The 22,146-nt window shown below is 41.1% G+C and overlaps 2 protein-coding genes across 2 annotated transcripts; both read right to left on the bottom strand.

Moving 5' to 3' along the window:
• Positions 1-302: 302 nt before the first annotated feature.
• Positions 303-11,246, bottom strand: LOC142893954 (transmembrane protein 150A-like). Its single transcript, XM_076034991.1, has 8 exons — positions 10,901-11,246; positions 10,330-10,416; positions 9,130-9,177; positions 7,049-7,135; positions 5,696-5,763; positions 4,481-4,608; positions 1,039-1,216; positions 303-655 (listed from the first exon to the last, which is right to left on the bottom strand). The coding sequence occupies exons 2-8, from the start codon at positions 10,392-10,394 to the stop codon at positions 345-347; spliced, it is 885 nt and encodes a 294-aa protein (XP_075891106.1). The 5' UTR covers positions 10,395-10,416; positions 10,901-11,246; the 3' UTR covers positions 303-344.
• Positions 11,247-15,465: 4,219 nt separating this feature from the next.
• On the bottom strand, positions 15,466-19,442 carry LOC142893955 (very long chain fatty acid elongase 6-like). Its single transcript, XM_076034992.1, has 4 exons — positions 19,157-19,442; positions 18,220-18,351; positions 17,859-18,010; positions 15,466-17,245 (listed from the first exon to the last, which is right to left on the bottom strand). The coding sequence occupies exons 1-4, from the start codon at positions 19,255-19,257 to the stop codon at positions 16,815-16,817; spliced, it is 816 nt and encodes a 271-aa protein (XP_075891107.1). The 5' UTR covers positions 19,258-19,442; the 3' UTR covers positions 15,466-16,814.
• Positions 19,443-22,146: the final 2,704 nt, after the last annotated feature.

Below are 22,146 nucleotides of genomic sequence, written 5' to 3'. Positions count from 1 at the left end.
AATCCTGATGAACGTGGTTGTCACTCACAGGTCTAAGTGAACTTCACATCAGAGTAAATCGGAAGGAAAAATCATCAGAATCAAATAGTACATAAAACGGACTACGTGATGATTTTACTCTTACTAATGATGTCACTGTGTTTTTTCTTTTGTGTTTCTTTTGTTTTTTAGCTTGACTTTGGCAAAATGATTTGTTGGCTGGGACATTCTGGTACTTTTGGTGGATGACCAGCATTAGAGGTGGTCAAGTTTTCATTTACAAAAACAAAACAAAAAAAACAACTCTTGTTCCCATGCTCATATTTGCTCCATCCCATTTGTCCAGAACTTTCCAACAATCGCCATCATTCTTTGGTCATCACTGCGTGGAACAGCTTCAGCGCCGCCTGCAGCTTCCAGCCTTTGGCCTCTTCTCCCATGCGCACATTCGATGCCTCCACATCCTGCGTCGACAGCCCTCCTCTGCCTTGTTCTCTGAGGCAGACCTCTGCACAGCGCCCCCTTCTGGACAAGACGAGCAGGGTATCTCCCGACATGTCCCCGAACTCAAAGGCAAACGTCCCGTAGAAGAGCATGATGAGTATGCAGTAGAGCCACTCGAAGATGGCCGAGGCATGCTGCAGGACGAAGCTCTCCTGGCAGAAGAAGACTCCACCTGGAGGTCCACAGGTCAAGGATAATGACACAACATCGATCTGATCATCCTCAATTTGATTCTTTTGCCATCTGAAAAAATACATATAATTGAAGTAGTATATTTCTTATTAAATTAGATGTTTAGGCCTTGAAGTTGGTTAGTTAATTTGGATACTGTACAAGTACAACTAGCAGTGTACTTTGGGGCTTCTTTAAAATGTTTACACACTTGACCATTAAATACCCGATGTACTGTTTCCTATGTTTTAATTCTTCCCACCACAGGAATATTGACCCCCATAGAAGCATATTGTAAGCCTACATCTTCTCCAGCAGGGGGGCGTCTAGCACCACCCACGCTAACAACTGCCTTGAACCTCGGCAAGTGCTGTTTGAGGATACTGAGCACGAGGGCGACGAGGGCCACCAGGGCCATCCCCACCCGCAGGTGGCCCACGCAGTACTCCTCCTGCGTCTTGGCCAGTCGGTAGGTCAGCGCCGACTGGAGACACACAAACAGCATGCTGCATGGAAAAGCCACTCCTGCCCCGATGTAGTGCAGCACTTTGGCAAAATCCACCTTGGAATCAACACACAAACAGAAAATGCATCAGAGACCATCAAGGCTCAGGGAAAGTGCAAAGTCTGAGTTATACTGTGCTTGCGATGCTATTGTTTTTGAGAGAGTAACAGAATGTTTGTGTTCAAGATGAACCGTCACCCAGCACTGCCGATTTAGGAAAGAAAAAACCCTGACACACAAAGACACACTGGCCGCAGCAATCTGACCCTGCACAAGATAAACAGAGCGACAACATTATCTGAGGAGCAGAATTAACAGAGCGATCTGCGGCAGGAGGAGCTGTTTTGAGAGACAGACGCTGCCATTATCATCTCAGAGTGGGACACAGTTCCTCGTCGTGTTCAGTGTCACCGATGGAGAAACACGTTCGTGAGAGAGAAAACAAATGGGGACACTGAAGAAAGCGGAATCATCAAAAGTGTGCATAATACATGTTTTCTCCCACATTTCACAGGGACGTGTCAGCCATGGCCTGGCTTAATATTTGTCAGAGGAAAATATTCTATGTTTTCATTGAGTTCACAGAAACAATTATCAACTGTTATTTATTATTACTGCTGCTATTTGTGGAAGTGGATTCCTCCAAACAAAATGCTGCTGTATTGACAGGATGACAGTAAAGGTCTCTCCTCATGCTATCCAGTATTAATGGTGTGCAGGATATTGCTTTGTCTCTGGATGTCTATGTGTTGTTTTGGCCCTCAGTAAAGCCTGCAGGCTGCCTGAGGCTGCAGATTCCAGTAGGAAAATCAGGGAGACTGAGGAAGTAATGAAACACTGAAAGTTGTCCTTGAAGGCTCGGCCCCCTAACACTGAGAAAATGGGTTTTGCATGCAAGCCAAACCACAATTTTGTCCACTTTATTGTTGTGCAAACCCAACTATGCACTCATGGTGAAAACAAAATCCAAGTGAATAAAATACGCTTACCCCCAGATCTTTTTAGAAAAAATCTCCTACTGCAGTTCTGGCATTCAAGGGAAGAAAAACAATATGCACGTGTCACGTGTGTGAGCCGACAATATTCACATTTCAGAGAAAAGACCCTCCCCTGGGTTAATGCAGGGGCCACACTGCAGTCAAACAGAAGGCCTCTGTCTGTTTTTATCATGAGTCTGGAAGCTGTTAAGAAATACGTATTTCAAGAAGCTGGTGGTCAGTGAAAACTTGGAAGCAAAGCAGAAACTATAAGTTGAATTTATTGAGATTCATTTTAGGAAGAAAAAAAAATGAGGGGGGGAAAAAAAGGAAAAATGGGATTCTTCCACTTTCAAATGCAGATGAAGAATGACAGTGAAGGTTTGTCTTGGAGAGTGTGGTGGTAATACCTGTGAGTCACCTCTCAAACCTAAAAGGAGTTGCACCAGTGGCAAAAAAAAAACCCTGACTGGTCCATTTATACTGTCTTATACAATATTCATGCAATCACCTTCAAAGATATGTATATTTTTTGATTAAAAGGTTGTCACATTCAGCGTTTTCTACAGACTCTTTACCAAATGGATTTTGCAATTCCATTTAATATGCTCAGCATTATATTGTTAAATCTTAAATCTTGGCAATCACTGGGAGAAGCTTTGCTGAAATCCACCACCAGACTTAACAAAGAGAAAAAAAAACATGATGGATGCGAGCGAGTGCCTCTACTGAGCAGCCTCGCTTGATCACAGCATTAACACTGGGCGTGAACATCACAAACTTGTATGTGTGCGCGTGTGTGTGTGTGTGCGAGCGCACCTTCCGTGCATCATTGTCTATGTTTACTCTGAGGGAAACCCAGAGTGACATTATGTAAGAGGTCCCAGGTGGAGTGGAGAAGCCAGCAGCCAATCAGTGTGGAGGGAGAGCTGGCCTAGGTGAGGGGGTCCTGTGGATGAACTGTGCCCTGTGATGTAGTGTGATGGGGCCCCCCAACATGAAACCCGAGACTGCAACCTCACACTCTTCACAAACACGGCTCTGGCCTCTGACTACACACGGACACGTGCGCACGTGTTACCGCTTACACTTTTTTTTTTTTGGTTTTGGTTCGCAAAAAAAAATCCAGTATGTAAACAGTGTGTGTTAGTAATTCATGTTGGAGGAGCAGACAGAGAAGAGGAGTTCTTGTGTTTTACCACAGAAAGACACAACTTGTTCAATGGCATACAGATGCTTTGCCCCCAGTCTGCTCCTTGATAATGCTAGTGCTAACTAATGCTATCATGAGGGCTACTAAGGCTGAACTGAGCCCCTGGGACCAACTGAGGTGAGTTTAAGTTCAAGAAAACTACAGCAGGCAGTAACACTGTGAAATATCTCATTGCTTGCAAATACTGAGTAACGTAAGTTGTATCACATGTTAGAAGTATTTTGTCCAAAATAAAGAGAACCGTCCACGTGTCCAGGTGTGTCGCAGCACACACAGCCTCTTTCTCTGTCCACATGAACAAACACAAGCTGCAGTTCCTCCCCTGCTGTAAATCTGTCAGTTCTTCTTTCAGAATGAGACAGATCGGCATGAGGGAAGAGAGAAGTGAGCGAAGTTCACAGCAGCGTTACGACACGACAGCATCAAGGCCGCAGACAGCACAAACACAACATCAGAGCAGATTGTTTCGAGATAAAAAGCAGTCGGGGGGGCGACGCACACAACAGGGAGGGCGACTCAGCTGAGCGTTATTCAACTAGCAGAACCATCACCGACATGTGGACTAATCCCATTCAGTGGCCAATCCGGAACAACTCAGGATTTAGAGGCAGTTTTATCTTCATAACAATTTAATAAGAAAAAAATATATACAAGGATTCACTTCACTGAAACACTGAACGCTGCATAGTTTGAATATCTTGGATATGGATTAGTAAAAACCACAGTGCGACATTCACTTTGCTGATGAGCTGAACCATTTGCTACTAAGAGTCCCACAACACAGGTTGCACTCAGAATCTGTTAACGAGACAGGAGCCAGGTAAAGAACAAGGCCACTCATAATTTTTGTTTTGGTTGGATAATTATTAGTTACCACTGAATCATCCCCAACCCCATTAACCAAATGTGTTAACAATTAATGTCACTAACAGTATCTTATTAACACCTGGCATTGCTACTTTTAGCACCGAGTTATAGACCAACACATCGGCGGGAAATTACAACACTGAGCACCGTGTTGCTTATTAACAAACGCCACCGGCAGACACATTTCTGCTCTTGTGATTCAGCTGATGGCCGACCCACAAAAATGAGCGTCACCAACTGTGCAGCTGTGATCAGAGAGGCTACCTGGAAGTTTCCCACCATGATGAGGCCGGCGGCGCAGATCCACGCTGTTAATAGGCCAAAGGTGTTGAGGATGCTGTTCTCATGCTTCTCGATCACATGGGCGTAGCGCAACAGGCCAACCAGCATCACTGACGGACCATGATGGGACACAAAAGAATGAGAAAAAAAAAGAAAAATAATTAACCAAACAGACTAACTTAAAAGACATCACAGCATTCAATGACAAAGTGCGAGATTCTGCTTCGCATCTGCTTGTTTGTGTCTCAGCAGCAGAGGCAGCAAAAACAACTCCTTTGCTCAAGTCAAAGAATCTTTTTTTTTTTTTTTTTTTATACCATTAATGAAACAATATCAATTTTGCAAAATGAAAACTGTTCTGACAGAATGTTCTGGACAGAAGTGGCCAGAGGTCTTGACGAGCATCTGGATCACTTTTAACACCTTTGCTTCCCTCATTGCTATTTTTTTTTCAACTGCAGCACAACCAAACTCATATATATATTCATTATTTGATGTTTACACTTTTAATAACACATAACGATAAGTAACAGGCACGTTTTTCCAATGTTAGGAGCAGAAAGTACAGATATTTGAGCAAAAATGTACCGAGTAAAAAAAACAACAACAAACACGTCAGTAAAGTACAGGTCCCTGAACATCTGTGTGAGTACAGTAACAAAGTGTTTGTGCTTTGTAACTTCCCACAAAGTTACAAAGCACTCTGCACTCTGCACTCTGCAGGTTTCTAATCTCTTCAGCTCCACTCGCACCGCACCTCATAGTTAAACACAGCGCCGCACAAACATAAACCCTGTATTGTTATGAGAGCACCATTAAATAAAAAAAAGCAGACGCTTTTGATGTCTGAGGAAATTTCCAGCCGTGCACGCTGACAGTCGGCCAAACACAGCTGAGGGTCGACCAGAGAAGAGGTGATTCAGGGTCACCCTGCAGGCATGTGGCAGCCATCAGCTAACACTGTTCACTGCTGTGTCTGAGACTTTTCAAGTTCAACAAATCTTCCTAACAGACTATAGCCAGACACAGTCTTTCATGGAATGCATGTTTTGCTCAGATATACGGTTGAAACAAAGTGGGTAAGCTTGGTTGGAGCAGCTGAGAATTTTTTTTTTTTTTTTTGAGAGTGCACAGAGTCTGGTGTTGTGTTGAAACAGGACAGCTATGCGGCTGAAACAGTGCCGCATTGAAACTCACCCATGAAGGATCCGGTGCTGCAGATGAGGCTGAAAAAGCAACTTTCAGGTGGGAGCGTTCCACATTTGCTGCAAGAGGTGGAGGACAGGGGTGGGGGTCACAGGAGGAGGAGGAGTTAGTGCAAGTTCAGTCAAGTCCAAAGCCCACCAGTGACCACCAGTGACCCCCATTTGGCTTTCCAGCTGGCCCAGACTTCCTCTCAGTGTGAAACATTAAATCAGCACTTTATTTTGACAAAAAACAAAACAATGGCACGTCTTACAGGGACGTCAGGGATAAAATGAGACCTGTAATTACATCTCCAGAAGTCTTTTACAGCTCACATTTCAGTGTTTAGAGTTCACATTTCACGATTTGTGTGTGAAAGTGGAGTGGAGAGCTTGAATCAGACAAGTACGGACAAATTCTGCAACAGCTGCAAGAGCCCGACAGTCACATTTGTAACTTTGCAAGACATCTGAATCTCACCAATTACAATTATTCATTGTTTCATAGTCAGAATAAGACCAGAGCCAGTCTTTCAATCAGTGGCGTTTCAGGAAAAAGTGGTGAGAAGAAAAAACAATGAGATTAGCAGCATTAGTGCAGGAATTAGCCAATTTCTTTTTTCTTTTTTTTTTTTTTAAAAAAGGTTAATTTAATCGAAAAGGTGAAACCTACAGTTAAATACATTTCATAAAGGTGCAATGAGACGCTTATTTATGTGTCAGCAGAATTATGTAGAATACTTTAAATAATCCAACTGTTCATAACATTGTAAACATGTAAATGTCTTGTTTTTCCTTCTTACTCTGTATTTTTGGTTTTTTATTTCTTGATTTCTTTTTAGTTGATACAATTTTCCTTCTCTTTGCACTACTTTTGTTACTGTAATCATACTAATTTCCCCAATGCGGGATTAATAAAGGGGTTCTATTCTATTGTGAACCAGGTGTTTTCAACACCACCTGAATTACTGGCGGCAACTGTAACTGTGTGCTAGACAACCACTTGCACAAACCATGAGGAATATGGTTCTTCATGGTTTGTGACTTTTGACGGACCAGGACACACTCTAATCATTCACGTGTCTATAATATCAACACTAAAACAGCCCCATTGTTTATTTTTGTCATTCTTTTGTCCCATTTTCTGTAACTTTATGTAAGGCACGTCTGGAACTGAAAGAGAGAGAGGTTTGATTCTTATGGGGTCGCACCCAGTGTACTGTGGGAGACTGAGGAGCCAAAAAGCAATTTAAGAAAAATTTTAACAACAAGGACAAAGGATAAAAAGCAGGGGGGTAAATGACATTTTGAAAAGCTGATTTGGCAGGAGACATTCCTGCACAGCCAGCAGGCCAGGATATCTGACCTGATGAGAGGTATGTTGTCCAGCGTGCAGCACAGAACAGGCCCCATCTGCATTGGCAGCTGCACTTCACAGGACGCATTATAAAGCCTGGAAACATAAACACACGCAGAGAAAATGCTTGCAATCACTTGCACGTTTGAAGGAGGTCAAAAGTTTACATCAAGATAGAGATATAGAGATAGATACCAGGTCACACTCTTTTACTCTGTGTCCCGCTCATCATAGCGTGCACACTGAAGTTACACTAGGCAACTGTTCATAACTCTCTCAATGGAATCAAGGTTAGATGCTTCACTGCAGCTGCTGGTTATTAGTTAATGGAGCTCTGTTGTGGCACCTTATGAAGACCTTCATTAATGTGGAATCACTGGGATATTTGTGACGAGGGCCTTGAAAAGACATTTAAACGACAACAGGTTAAAGTGAATTACGTATTAACAAGGGGAAAAAAGGAAAGAGGGATTTTAGTGATTTTTTGGGGAACGGCACAAGCAAGTCTAATATATTATGCATTGGTATTACACACTTCATCAGCTGAAACCTCTCACCAAAAATAAACAGGAAGTGCACAATCTGCATATATAAGCCTCAGACTAAAAAGTACAAGTACATACATGTTGTCGGCTTCAAAATCAAATATATCACAGACACACAGTGATTATTACAACAATATGAAGATTTTTTTTTTAAGCCATCCACAAACATATAAATGGCCCCTGCAGCCACCTGGAAAGTCTGAGAGCAGTGAAACAAAAATGGACTTGTTTGTCTCATCAAATGCTGACTAATCATATATTGACACGTAGATTTCATGAGTCTCCACATTTGACCTACTAAAGGTGCTCAAAACAGGTCAACACTTCTAAAACATTTACGAAACATGAGTAATTAATCCACTAGCCTCTACAGCGCCACCTACAAATACAAGAACAGCCCATGCTCAATAGTAAGATACGAGTAGAGCGATGGAACAAACAATCACTTCTTTCTCTCATCAAGGCGTGCTAGTCATACACTCACACCCCATGCGCACAGTGTAATATTTTCACAATTTACTTTGATAAGGTGAGGTCGAGTTAAATAGCGAGGTTGCTTAGTTATGGTTTGCTGTGAACTTTGCCTTGATTGCAATAGGACTCTGTTTCTGGAAGATCTGTAAAGATTGGCAACATTTATTTACAATAGCTGTATTTCAATTTGTATTAGAAATTTCATCCATATCATATGTCCAGTATTTATGTATGCCATGTTTGACAATAAAGTTGAGTTGAGTTGAGTTGAGTTGAGTTTTTGTTGTTCTTTCAATATCACTAATAAACACTTTAGAACTTGCTGTAACTGCACACTATAACCTTTCAACACAGCTAAAACAACAAGGATTCATTGCAGCTGGTTATATCCTGACCAGCTGCAATAGTTCCATCTCCCAGTTTTATTTAGAGATCCTCCCCTTTACAAACTGTTTGTATTGACTCTAACACACGTGGAGATGTGTGATAAATCCAATAGATTTGTGACACATTCCATTAGTAAGTAAGATTACTGACAACACCTTTTGGCCTCTGTGGGCTCCTCTCTCTGCTTTATCATGCATTAACTTGTCTGAACTAATAACCTAAAAACATGTGTAGGTTCTCTCTGTGGAGGCGCTTACACAGGTGTCCTCTGACGCTGACAAAGCCCTGAAAAGCTCAGTACAGCTGCTGAACTAAATGTTTGTGGTACCAGCTGGGAAGGTGCTTCTCTGTGAGAAGAACTCTGACGTGTGTTAAATCCAACTGCAGCTCTGGCACACACTCAGCTTCCTCCTCTTTCCATTTGAAACCAATTTGCATTATTTGCTTTTGTTGTACGGCAGTTTGTCGTAAGCCTCCCTCGTGACTCGTAACATGTTATAAGACATGTTCTTTGGCATGTGTTTACATCTACTGCGCACTGTATGTTCGTAATGATGGGTCACATGACTGCAAGCCTATAGAAAATATGGCTAAAAGCAACTTTTTTTATGCCTCGAGGGATAGAAAATACATTTGCATGGAAATCTCAACAGTTTTATGTGTGCGTGTGTGCGATGGATGTACCAGTTCTGGACAGGACACACATGCTGATTGTGCAGGGCCATCACGTATCTGCAAAAAAAACAACAAAGGAAGAACAATCATCACGTCTGAAAATCCATCAGTTCAACAATATTGACTGAAATAAATGAGGCATCAAATCACTGATTAGGAATTTGATTGGTGTCAGACATCATCTTTTCTTCAACAACTGTTTCAACTATCATCACCCTATGAGCAGAATTTTCTCTAACTTGGTAATTAACGATTAGCTAATGGTTTAATGTGGTGTTTGTGTGAATAATTGACTGGCTCTTACTGATCTCGTCACTCTTGAATAAGTTAAACGCATTATCTCGGAAGACTTTCTAATTTCAGCAACTATTTAAACAGACAAAACACAGTATAGTGGAAATTCACATTTTTAACCACTGTGACTGTAGTTTTTGCTGGTGTGCCTTGAAATCAAATGTGTGTGTTATTGAGAGCACAGTTTTAGCTTTGATATTCAAGACTAGTGGGTCAATTTCTTTCAAGGATAACATCTGAACTTACTAACGCTGATTGTAACTATAAATACCGAAGCATCAGTAAAATAGACAACAAACCCCCAGTGATATAACAACATCCGAATTTAAAATTATTACTTTGTTCATGAAATTTAAATTGTCCTTTGGGCATTTGTGTGGCTTTGAGCTAGGTTGAGTGTGTGGACTTTAACTTTTTATGCCTTATTAACTTGACCAGGAAGCAAGTCAGGTTTAACTTTTAGCTGCAAACTATTTTAGTTAACTTAACATTGTTTATCACCTCATTTTTTTGCGAATGACAAAAAAGGGTGTTTCATCTCACATGTCAATGTTGCACATTACGACGTTCATTTGTGTCGATTTCTCCACAAAGCAAGCTGTTGCCGCCGCACAAACAGCTGTTTGCTTGTGGCTGAGCTATGGATGCTCTGAGTGAGGAAAAAAGGGGAAAGCAGACAGCCGGCAGCCTGCGCAAGTCCTGGAATTTCAGGGACACCCCTTCTCTGAGAGTGCTCGTAGAATAAACAACAATTCTCTTCCTCCATATAAGGTAACTGTTATGCATTGTTCGACTTCTTTCAGCCAGCTGAGGCTGCAAACACACGTGTATTGTAACATCACATCAGCCAGCCTAATGAACAGACGGCTCAGTTTGCAAAAAAAAAAAAAAGTTTCTGTACTCTAAGATACATACACAAGCCATATTCCTGTTATAGTGAAGACAGGCAGGCTGAGTGGGAGGACCATCCACAGGGCCATGGCAGCCACGTGAAGACCTCCACTGCAACAACAACAAATACAACAGCCACACACACAAGTATGACCCTCAGGATTCTGTTCCATTCCAACCATCATTTAGTTTAGCAAACAATTCAAGTTCTGCTTGTCATCCTAAACCCGATTCCTTGAATTAAGAGGAAAACGCGCAGAAAAGGTTTAGAATTCTTTGACGAGACATAATACAAAATCCTTTTGCTTAGAATTGTTGTTTAAAAGATTAAAATCAATGACACAATTCTGAGGCGGAGATTTACAGTTGAGTCAGCAGTATCCCCGACTTAAATACCATCATGGAAGTTATTAGATGTTTATTTTCTATGTATTAATCATAGCAAAAACTAAATCTAGAGGGTTATACAGAAAGGTGAGAGATATGGCTACTTTAATGCAATCCTATATGTTTATATATTAGGTTGTTTTTTTTTTAAATTGTCCTGTCCTCTTTGTTTTCTTCTCTGCTGAGCTGATCTGCGGGCTCTACTTACCTCTTGTGGAAAAAAATAAAAATTCAAAAGAAGAAGTAAAAAGTTTAAACTTCAGGTTCGCTCTTCGCCTCAGCCGTTCAAAACACTTGAATAAATATTTTCTGGTCTGTTCACAGATTCTCCTTTCATTGTCACCAACGAGAATGAGTCCATGCGGGAGAAGTCAACCAGGAGCCCCCTTGTTGGCCATCCCTCGCAGGCCTGTCTGCGGCTGTTCGCAGCGGAGACCGCAGCTGCAGCCTCGCGCTGGAAACCCCGCCCCCTCCTCGTCGTCCCTTACTCCAGCACTGGCTGCCAAGTGTATGGTCGCCACTTAATCCCTGTCACCTCATAGTTGGTGTTTTATATAGTTTCATAGCGTATTGACTTACATATCAATACATTTTTACACACGTGTGTCGGGCTTTTATTTGACTTTTTTTTGTCTTCATTTAGCAGCACGTGTTGTTGTTGTTATGGTAATGACGTAGTCTAAATCTTGGTTCATATTGTACCCTGTCTAATTCCTGGAAAATACATTTCGCAACAGCGGTGTTGTATTCCTTGTTCCCGGTTCCTTTTTTTCCACCCCCGTACGGTCCCAATGTATTTCCCAGAAAGCACCGGTGACGCCAGCGGTTCTGCTATGTAGAAACACAGACGACAATTAGTCGTGTGTCAAGAGAACTGTAGTTAGTTAGTTAGTTGTGCTGCTACTTTATCGGTAAAGGATCGATGTGGTGTAGAGCGTAACACTTGAGTCCCAACTCTCAATTAGTAATTAGTAGGCTAATTAATTTTGGTGACGAAATGTAGTTTATTTTCCTGTTTAACTTAACTTCAAAAAGTAAAAAAATAAACTGGAATAATACACTACTATAGCATTTGCAAGTTTAAGATTTACATACTAGAATTAACACATTCCATTGCTGTAAACTAATCAGTAAGTCACTTCTGCCCAGGATACCTTCATTTCCATAACTGAGCCTCAATGCATCGTCACGTGTCTCCACGCGTGCGTCGTGGAGCAGAACATTCACCCAGATGTTTTTGGTTTCGCGGAGTTGGCGGCCCCGCAGCTGGATGGTGTTAATTAAGAGCGTGGAAACAGTTTGGCCACACGAGGGCGCTAAAAACATGTCATTTGATTTTATGAGGAGATGGCTTCTTCCCCTGAGTCAAAGGCGTGCCTGTGAAATTAATCGGCATCTCTCAAAGACAAAGTGAGGGTGATAATTGTTTTTCATTTTATTTTATTTAGTTCTTTATTCAAGCATAAAAAGAAGGAAAAGGAAATAAAAAGATACAATAATAGAAATATGTAAGCCTAATACTCAAAGAAAAAACAACAACAACAAAAACAAATGTCCCCAACTTAAATATGCTCGAAAGGAGAAGTAATAAGTACTTGACTTATCCAAACCTACCCCTATTCACAACGCCCTTTAGCTGCTTCTTATTGCTGTCCTAAAAAAAATATATATGTACTAAAAACAAACCAAAAGAATAGAAAAATAAAAATAAAATTGAAAATTAAAATGAAAATGAAAATGCACCAAAACCAAAATGTATGGTTACTGCCACACAATTTCAAGTATGATGAGCTATTTATAAATAATGTATATATATATATATATATATGTATATATATATATATGTATATATATATATATATATATATATATATATATATATATATATATATATGTATATATAGATATATGTATATATATGTATATATATATATATATATGTATATATATACATATATATATATGTGTTACATGTGCAATATAAACATCTATAATTATACATACATTTTTAACATTCTGAGTGTTGCGTGTCAAGCAGATAGTGTGCGTTTTTGTGTCCCCCCCTTCGTGTTTTTCCTTCTCTTTCAGGTGCTCAGGCCACGCCTCCTATTGGCCTCCTGTCTTTCCAGCTGGCCTATCAAGACGGAGGCTACCTAATAAAATGGAGGAGGTCTGCGGCCTTCAAGCTCTCTTGCTCCTGCTGTTTGTTCGTTTGCTCAGACACATGGTTTTTCTTTGTCTGATTTGTGGTGGGAGGTTTGAGGGAGTAGGTAAGTTGGGGTACCCTATACATTTTGCACGCACGTAGTTGATTTGTTGTTATCCCACTAGGTTTATTGGTTGTGCCACACGTTTTTGGAGACCTTTTTTTAGATAAGCCAGTGAGGCATCTTGTTTGTTTTCCTTTAGAGTTCAGCCAGGCAGGCCTGCTTTTGTTATATTGATTTCATTTATTTTGGCACAGTCACCTTGCCCCGTCCTCCCCCACCTTGCGTTAATTTATCATAATAAATCCTTTGTTCACTTTCATTGAGACTCGTTTGATTTTTTGATTGTCTCGTGTTTGTCCACCAACTGGGTTCACCAGGAGGACGTAACACTGAGTATACCAGTTAAGGTATACACACACACACACACACACACACACACACACACACACACACACACACGCACACACACATATATATACATATACATAAATACCCGAATGATAACTTTGAACTTCATATGCCCTCTTCCCTGTCTTTATCCCAAATCCTTTTGTTTATATTTATTTTTAGATTGATTGATGGTTGGACATTTTTTCAACTCCACACTTGTTCCAAAGCCTCACCCAGTTGTTAGTTATGTCATTTTTTTTATTATTGTAGTTCGACATGACTGTGTTTTAAAGTTTAACTGCTCCCTTAGATTATATCCTCCCTCTCTTTCATGAAACATTTGCTATAACTGATTTGGTAACAAGTTATTTCTGGCTTTGTACAATAATTGTGCGGTTATAAATTCTACAATATATAATTTGATTATTTTTCAACTTAATAAATAGTGGATTGGTATGTTCTAGGAATTTAGCATTATGAATGATTGTTATGGCTCTTTTTTGGAGGATGAATAGTGGCTCTAGGGAACTTTTATATGTGTTACCCCAAAACTCTACACAATGGGTGAGAAATGGTGGAACCAGTGAGAAAAACAGAGTGCGGAGGGAATTGTTGTTTAAGAAATGCTTCGCTTTTAACATTATTGATATACTCCTAAATATGTTTGTGCAGATGTGCTGTATGCGAGATTTCCAGCAAATTTTGTCATTGATTGTCGCCCCAAGAAATTTGATTTCCTGTACCCTTTCGATATTGACCCCCTCTGTATGTACCGTTGCATTTTTATTTATCTTCCTGTTACCAAATATGATGAATTTTGTTTTACGTAAATTTAGTGATAACTTGTTGCATCAAACCAAGATTTTATCTTCAGCAATTCTGAAGTGATTGTGTCCAAAAGCTGCTGTAGATTCTCACCTAAACCAAGAGTATTTGTATCGTCGGCAAACAGGATGAATTTCAGTATTTGAGATATTTTACATAGGTCGTTGATGTAAATGATGAAAAGTTTAGGTCCCAGCACAGATCCCTGTGGCACACCACACACTATGGCCAACCAGGGCCGGCCCAAGCCTCCATGGGGCCCTAAGCAAAATATGATTTTGGGGCCCTCTATTTCAGCCAGTATTGATTGTTGATCATTCACACACCTGCAATGAGTTCAATGCAGCTTTGGCAGTGTTGTTTACATCCTATTGATGGCCATGTTTTTACACATGTATGTATTACACGTTGAAATGATGCTGTTGCTGTATCTCCAAAGGTAAAATAATCAGAAACGTAAGTAATACCAATGCAAACTTAATAGGAATAATTTCAATGAAAGCATCATGGATCACGTCCAGGGTGCCACATATGGTTTTCAATCTCAAAGGGTAGCACAGCTAAAAGAGCTACACAACATTCCAAGTGATGCACAAAGTGAGGTACAGAGGCATTAAGAATCACTAGGTCTACATCAGCAGCTGCACTCTGTTGAAAGTATGTTTTTGTACAATAATATATCTTTGATCATATAGAAATCATCATTTATACATGGAAAAAAAATGTAGAATTTTTTTTTGATTGCTCTTTGGGGCCCCCTAGTGGCCTTGGGGCCCTAAGCCGTCGCTTACTTCGCTTATGCCTCCCATGCTCATAAACTGACTCCTGTCGTTTAAATAGTTCTTCAACCACTTTAGCGCTACCCCTCTGATCCCATATTGTTCTCGTTTGTTTATTAGTATGTCATGGTTGATTGTATCAAATGCTTTTTTTTTTTTTAAATCAATGAATACCCCCACCGCATATTTCTTTTTGTCCATGGCATTGGTAATTTCTTTGATTAGTTCTATTAAAGCCTGTGATGCTGATCGGTTACATCGGAATCCATATTGGTTATCCGAGAGTAATCCATGCTTCTCTATGAAATTGTTCAGTCTGCTGTTCAAGACTTTTTCTAATTGTGTGATAATTGTTTGTCTCTTTGTGTTGCCCCCTGCAATAAACCTCCCGCCATATCTCACAAGATGGCTGGGATCAGCCCAGTCACTCTCATTCCAGGTTAGACAGTGATAGAAAGATCAATGGTGCACTCTAAATTTGAATTTCAATCCATAAATAAAAAAGATAGATTTGTAGATAAATAGATAGAGATAGAACAAAAGGACAAAATCCCCTTAAACACAAGAAGTTCATTCAAGTTTTAATAGTGTTTTAACAAATTTGCAGGTTGGGTCACCATGAAGCTATGTGTGATTTCGTACTTGTAAGTCATTTAAAATACAGACAGAATGAGGCAGCGACGAGTTGTTGAATAACAAAGTCCAGTGGTTAGAGTTGATATAAGAGTGTGAGTAACGGTGGAATCAAACCTGCAACCCCCTGGTTCACATGTAAGCGGCGTTGGGAACAATTCTCCCACACAGGACGGAAGACATCATCAATGAATCAATTTCATCAATCGATGGCAAAGTTAATTGTTAAATGTATTTTAGAAACAAACCTTTAGTCAGGTTCAGCTCCCCAGTAAGAAAATAAATACATTCAAATTATTTACACATTTGTTCCGTTCTGGCTACTTAATGAGTGCTCACACAGGATTTCAGCAGTGGTTGTATTCAGAGATGTAAAGGCAACTAATTGGGAGTTCTGTTCCTCCATGTACTGGAAATGATCAGGAAGGCAGCTTGAGTAGCAAACTGCCAGAGTTTAACCACCAGTAGTGAAGTACTGATGAAGCATGTGGAAGATAGTGGGATGACTGAAATCAGGATAATTTGATGAACATTAAGACTAGTCTTCTTTACAGCCTCGCATTTCACAAAGAATAAAGGGAGGCGTACTGTTCCTAATTTCCCCCATTTCACTTTTTTTTGACTGATTTGATGTTGTTCAAGTCTTCTTGGCCACTAACAGATTAACGTTTCTAAGAATTTATTTAATTTTTTGATGTTTCTTTGTTTTAAAGATATCTTAGCAACTCTTTTTTTTCTTCTTTTTTTTTACTGCAATGCTACTTTAATTTGCATAATGCCGTATTTTCATTGCATGTAAGTTAGACTAAATTCCCTTTTTAATTAAATAGCTAAATAAACGTTCTGTCAAAAATAATGTTTATAAAAATAATTTTGCATCCACTTACAAGTTATCATATATGATAATAATAATTGTATCTAAGTGCAGTTGTTATTTTTGACTTTGTTCCAATGTTCTGACTAGATTGTGATCTCACCACAGGTCAAAAGTAGTCAGAGTCTTAATCTTTGAGGACTTTTCTCCCTTTTGTCGCGCGAAGGAATAAGGGAATAGGTGAGGCTCTATCTTTATGGCGATGTGTGGGGTCAAAGTAGATGTTGGACGGGACCCCATGCAGTATTATCAGTGAAGTTCAGGTTAGGGGATTGTGTGAAGGTAATCTAACTCCCACATTCCACATATTTAGTGGTTACTGAAAATATAAGGTCAGCGGCTGGTTAATTGCTGTGACTCACATTCCCTTTTGCTGTTAGTTAATAAACGTACGGAAGGTTCCTCGAGTGGTTATTCCCCTTTGGTTCCTTTGGCTTTGGAGCCGCCCTTGAGGTAGGTGTCATAGAAGAACATGGCAAACAGGACTAGGTAGCTGAGGTACATGAGCGAGCCCCACGTGATGTTGTCCATGGACGACGGGCAGTGCTCAGTGTGCATCCAGTTGTACACCAGCACCACCACGGTCAGCCCCATCATCATCTGCAGGATCTGCGAGGCCGTGATGAACATGGCGCAGGGCCGTGGCACCCGCAGGCCGGCCGCCCGCACCGCGTAGTACGAGTACATGAAGGCGTGGACGGCGTAGTTCATGGTCATGAACCAGCCGCCGCCGGCCACCTGGTCCCTGTAGGAGAACCAGGAGTAGAGCAGCACGGTGATGTGGTGGTACCAGTGAAGGAAGATGAGGCGCTGCTTGCGGAGGACGATGAACGCTGTGTCACCTGTGGGTGGCGTGTCAGAGACACGTGTCAGAGTCGGAAAAAATACCTTTACAGTTGTTGGTCGACAGCCAGGAGTCATTTGCTCACATTTAAAGTGGCGTTCACGGTGAGTCACGACATGCTCCAATATTAAACAAGAGGCCGTCGATAGGGGGACAGAGTACTCAGATCACTTTGAATGGAGAATTCTGGGATGGCAAAAGGTTGCGCACATCCTCTTTTAGTAAAAAGCCAATCACCTGCATTGTTATAGCCAAACGGGCAAAATTATCAGCCAATCCCCTGCAAAGTAGCTTTTTGACACGGATGAAAAGTACAATATAGAACGTCTCTTCATTTTCTAGTTTCGTACACATCAGCAAAAGCATTAGTTTATGCACTAGCTGTATTTCCAGCAATCCAGGACATCATTCAGTAGATCAGGCCGTTTTCATGGCCTGCACGGATAAGTCGTAAGTGAAATGGTGTCGTAAATCCATGTGTAGGCAAGACTTTATAGAAGGACTTTGTCCAAACTTTATTGTTTTGTCTTGACTACCACCATTGTTACACTTAACATGATCAAATGAATGTGGATACTTTGATGATGATTTGCTGAAAGAGGAGGACTCACCCAGCTCTGGGGCTTTGCTCAGGACAAACGCGTATGCCCAGAACTTGCTGACGGGGGCGCTGTAGAAGCTGTTGTCGCACACCGAGCCCCTGAAGCCCTTGGTATTGATGATATTCATCATGTAGAAGCCTGTCCTCAAAGCTCCCAGGATACTGCAGAGGGAACACATCATCACAGGGACTAATGGTTTAATTAATGCAATAAAGCTGCTTGTTCGGGGATTTGGCGCCATCACTGGTGAAAATAAGTGGTATCATGAGACAGAACATCCATATTTGCCATAGAGGCTCTGAGACTGTTTTTTTTCTTTAAACACAGAGCCTGTGACAAAGGACATGGAATGTGTGTGGTCATGTCTCACCTGAAGATGGCGAGGCTGAGCGACCACAGCACCAGAGGCCGTCGCAGGTTCAGCTTCTGGCGCTCTCTCATGAAGTGCTGGCCGGCGAACACGAACACAGCGTACAGGCCACAGAAGAGGAACGACTTGTTACTGGAAGCAAACATAACAATAGCTATTAGCTAGGGAAATAGCCTCTTAGCCTTTAAGTCACGCAAACATTTATGGAGCACTATATATGTTACAGTGTGGACATGATCAAGATGATGTAATCTACTGTTTCAGTTTATGCAATTTTATCACTGCTCTAAGTTGTGGGTAAGAGATTCTGGATAAAGGAAGTTGATGAAGATGAATTATTAGGGTTTCATTTTCAAACCCTGTGTGTCAGATATTCAATAGGCTTCTATACGTATTTTTTTCAGTTTATATTATCTCGTGCTAACACAATTACAGCATGCATTAGGCAAACTTAAACAAGGAAAGGTGCGCATCCACGTGCACAGTGGTGGAATGAGCAATGTGCTCCTCTCTGACTCCCTCCTCACTTCCTCCCTGACTGCTTTCACTCTTGCGGGGCCCCATGAATGCGGTCCAACGAGGTTCCCCTGCTGTTCTGTTTCAGTGAGGAGGTCACTCGTCACTGAAACTCTTCACGAGAGCTTTAGGTTTTGATTTTCAATTGCATGTGCATACGATTTGACTAATATAAGAATATTACCATAAAAAACATATAATATATAATATAAAATGTTTTCAATAAGAAAAATAAAATAAATAAAAATAAAAATAAGATATTTTAAAATACATATATAGATATATACATTTATTTATTTATTTTTTTTAAATGTGACATCACACACATGAGCGTGTTACATAAGGAGTAAAAACAAGTGTCGGCGAGCTGGTCAATAAGACGCTTTGTTCTCCTTGTTCCCACTGTCCTCTCTGCACCCACCAGTTCTCCTGCATCCAGCCCAGAGCCCATCTCTCGTCGAACCGCCGCTCGAAGTCGAACTCCGCGGAGCGGAGCACAGATTTCAGATCACTTTGGTTCATCTTCAACTTCTTCTCCTGCAGAAGAACAGAAAAAGTCGGGCCGCTGGAAGTTTCCGGAAAGGACGTGAGTGATTTCCCTGCGGACCGGGAGAGTGTGTGTGCAGTCTGGGAATGCAGGTGATGTTAGCTGGATGCGGCGGGAAGATGCAGTGCCTCCACCAGATGCGGAGCCTCCGCTGTCAAACGTTTCCTTAAAGACTTTCTGGTTATCTGCGACAGCCAGTGAGTGTTTCCGGTGTTGACCGTCACAATAAAGCATCGCCAGCGTAACCTATGATATGGTTAAAGAGGATGTCACGTTTGAAGCGGAATATTCAGTATATATTCGGCATTTAATTAGCCTTAAAATGACGACTATAAAGCAAAACTGAAAGGCTGAAATAAATATAATGGATTAACAGACCAAAATAACATGAAACAACATTTCAAAATGTCCATTCACAGTTCCAACATCGAATATGATACAAAAAATATTATGCTTAATCAAACTCATTAACAGATTGACATAATTTTTGCAGGTTTGAACTCAATAATATGTCACAATATTTGTGGAACTAGTTGCTGTTATCGTCCCAAGGGGTCTTCGTTACTCTTCCAACCCTTATTGTGAACATCAAAGGGTTTTAGTTTCCGTTGTCTCGCCCTATCACTGCACCACTTGACACCATGAGAGCACATTCCCTCTTCCTGTCCGACCATGCAGTAAAGACCTTGCTGCTTGGACGGGTACTGGGGGCGGGACTTCGCTGTGACGTAAAATCACCTCGTTCAGAGAGCACTTTGACCTAACTGGAATCTAATCCAGTCCTTCACTTTGACCAGTATCTCCCGGAATGCACCTCTAATTGGGAAAACCAAACTTTTGCCTTGAATGTTTTTTTTTATAGCTTCTCATTGATAAGAATGATTAAATAATTAATCTATTCTTTTCCAGACACGCTTGGCTACTATCGCCGATTGCATGCTAAACTGCTTATTTAGGCATCTGTGGAATTTGTACCGAGGGTTCAGGAGGTTATTTACCTGACACTGGAAAGTGTGCAGTTATATAAGGTTCCTGGCAGCACATAAAGACTGACAGAAACACAGGCTCAGACACACACGCACACATGCACTCACACATGCACGCACACTTTCTTGCATCATGTTGTGACAGCTGAAATAACTAACACATATTGCACCCAGTCCAGAGCTCACGAGTTGCAACACAATAATACCTTTGTCAGCAACCTGGTTTGATCAACTGATTTCAAGGTATGAGAGAACAGCAGACCGTTCATCCGGTAGAGCAGCCTGGTCCTGACTGTAACAGGAGCATGACAGCAGAAATAGCATAATATATTAAAGGCCAGAACTACTAACTACTTTAGAATGTGTTTGAGCAAAATGCCAACATAAGATTGGCAACATGTTTGTCCTCTTCCTCATTGTCTTTAGCACAATGTATTTTTTAATTTGTTATTTTAAAAATGTCATAGTTGACACTGGGCATCAAGTGAGGAACAGATGAGTCACTGTGAGTCTAATTTATTTTACTCCTCCACAAGTATAAAGAAACTAAATTTAAACTAAACTAAGCCCCACTCTATGTCGTCCTGCTGATTAAAGCAGGTAGCTGCCCACTTTGGTTGCTTAGAGCCACAGAAAGTTTTTGTTGCTGTTGAGTAGAAAAGATGTAGTGACATTGTACAGTAAAATTGAAAAGTTGTATTCCAGTAAATCCGTGTTTTATGTATTCATATATGTTCCAACACTGCTGTCAATACATATACAGTAGAACGCAATATGGTCCTATGGATACCAGGAGGAATAGAAATTGCTGTGGTCTAAACACATTTTAAAACAAGCCTCTACCACGGTATACAGATGATAGCTTGGACAAGAACGCACAATTAAGACCCAAAATATTGATGTCATACACTACTTGCACAAGAAACGTAGATGATCATTATTTCTCAAATGAGAAACACTGTTCAGATTATTGAGGCAGCTTTGTTGCAACACTAAAAGAGCATACATTGCAGTTGGTTGGTGCAGTTTATCTTGCTGCCAGAGGGGGGCGAAAACAGACAAACGTCGTATGAACACATTGGAAGGCAGGAACTAAATAAAGGGTCTTGATAAGATTAATGTTGCTGTGATGATTGTGATGGAATATTACAAAAATAATATAATAACAGGACAACCTAAACTAAGTTATGTTTTGATCAAACGATGGACCGAGGGGGAGAAACAAACTGAAAAACTAAAGAATTTGTGATCCTGCGTTGAGATAAAGAGCATATTCACAATATTTTTACCCTGTAATGACAACTTTCAATGTCAAACAGTCTAAGGAAATAAAAAAGAACGTGGTGCTTTTTTTCTTCTTCCTTCCTTTCACGATTGGCATCCAGTCCTGTTTGTTTGTTTGTTTTTCCCCAGAATCAAGGAGACACATCAGTCGAGCTTCAACATCTTGTTGTTGACGAACTCGCGATCACCCGGTGATCCGGTTCTGTAGCGGATGCAGACACTGGGCATGCCCATCCCGGCGGTGGAGGGGGGCGGGCTGGAGGAGTGTGTTAGGGCTGCTGGAGAGGAGGAAGAGGAGGGGGAGGAGGAGGAAGAAGAAGAGGTGGAGGAAGAAGAGGGAGGAAGAATAGGTGGAGGAGGAGGAAGAGGAAGAGGTGTCCATCCATCCTCCAGCATCACTGTATGCACCTGACGTGAGGCAGACCGTCCACACATACACGCACACACATTCTCTCTCTCTCTCTCTCTCTCTCTCTCTCTCTCCGTCTCTCCCTCTGTCTCTCTGACACACACACTCGGAGGCGGGGAGCTACAGGGGAAGCGGATATATGCGGACCGCAGTGGCTCCTTCGCAGCGTCGCCTTCTCTCCGGTG

This window comes from Nelusetta ayraudi, unplaced genomic scaffold (genome assembly GCF_046127955.1).
Source record: "Nelusetta ayraudi isolate G7.1 ecotype Tasmania unplaced genomic scaffold, CSIRO-AGI_Nayr_v1 ptg000042l, whole genome shotgun sequence".
In the NCBI taxonomy this organism is placed as follows: Eukaryota; Metazoa; Chordata; class Actinopteri; order Tetraodontiformes; family Monacanthidae; genus Nelusetta; species Nelusetta ayraudi.
This window is presented reverse-complemented; position numbering and strand designations above follow the sequence as displayed.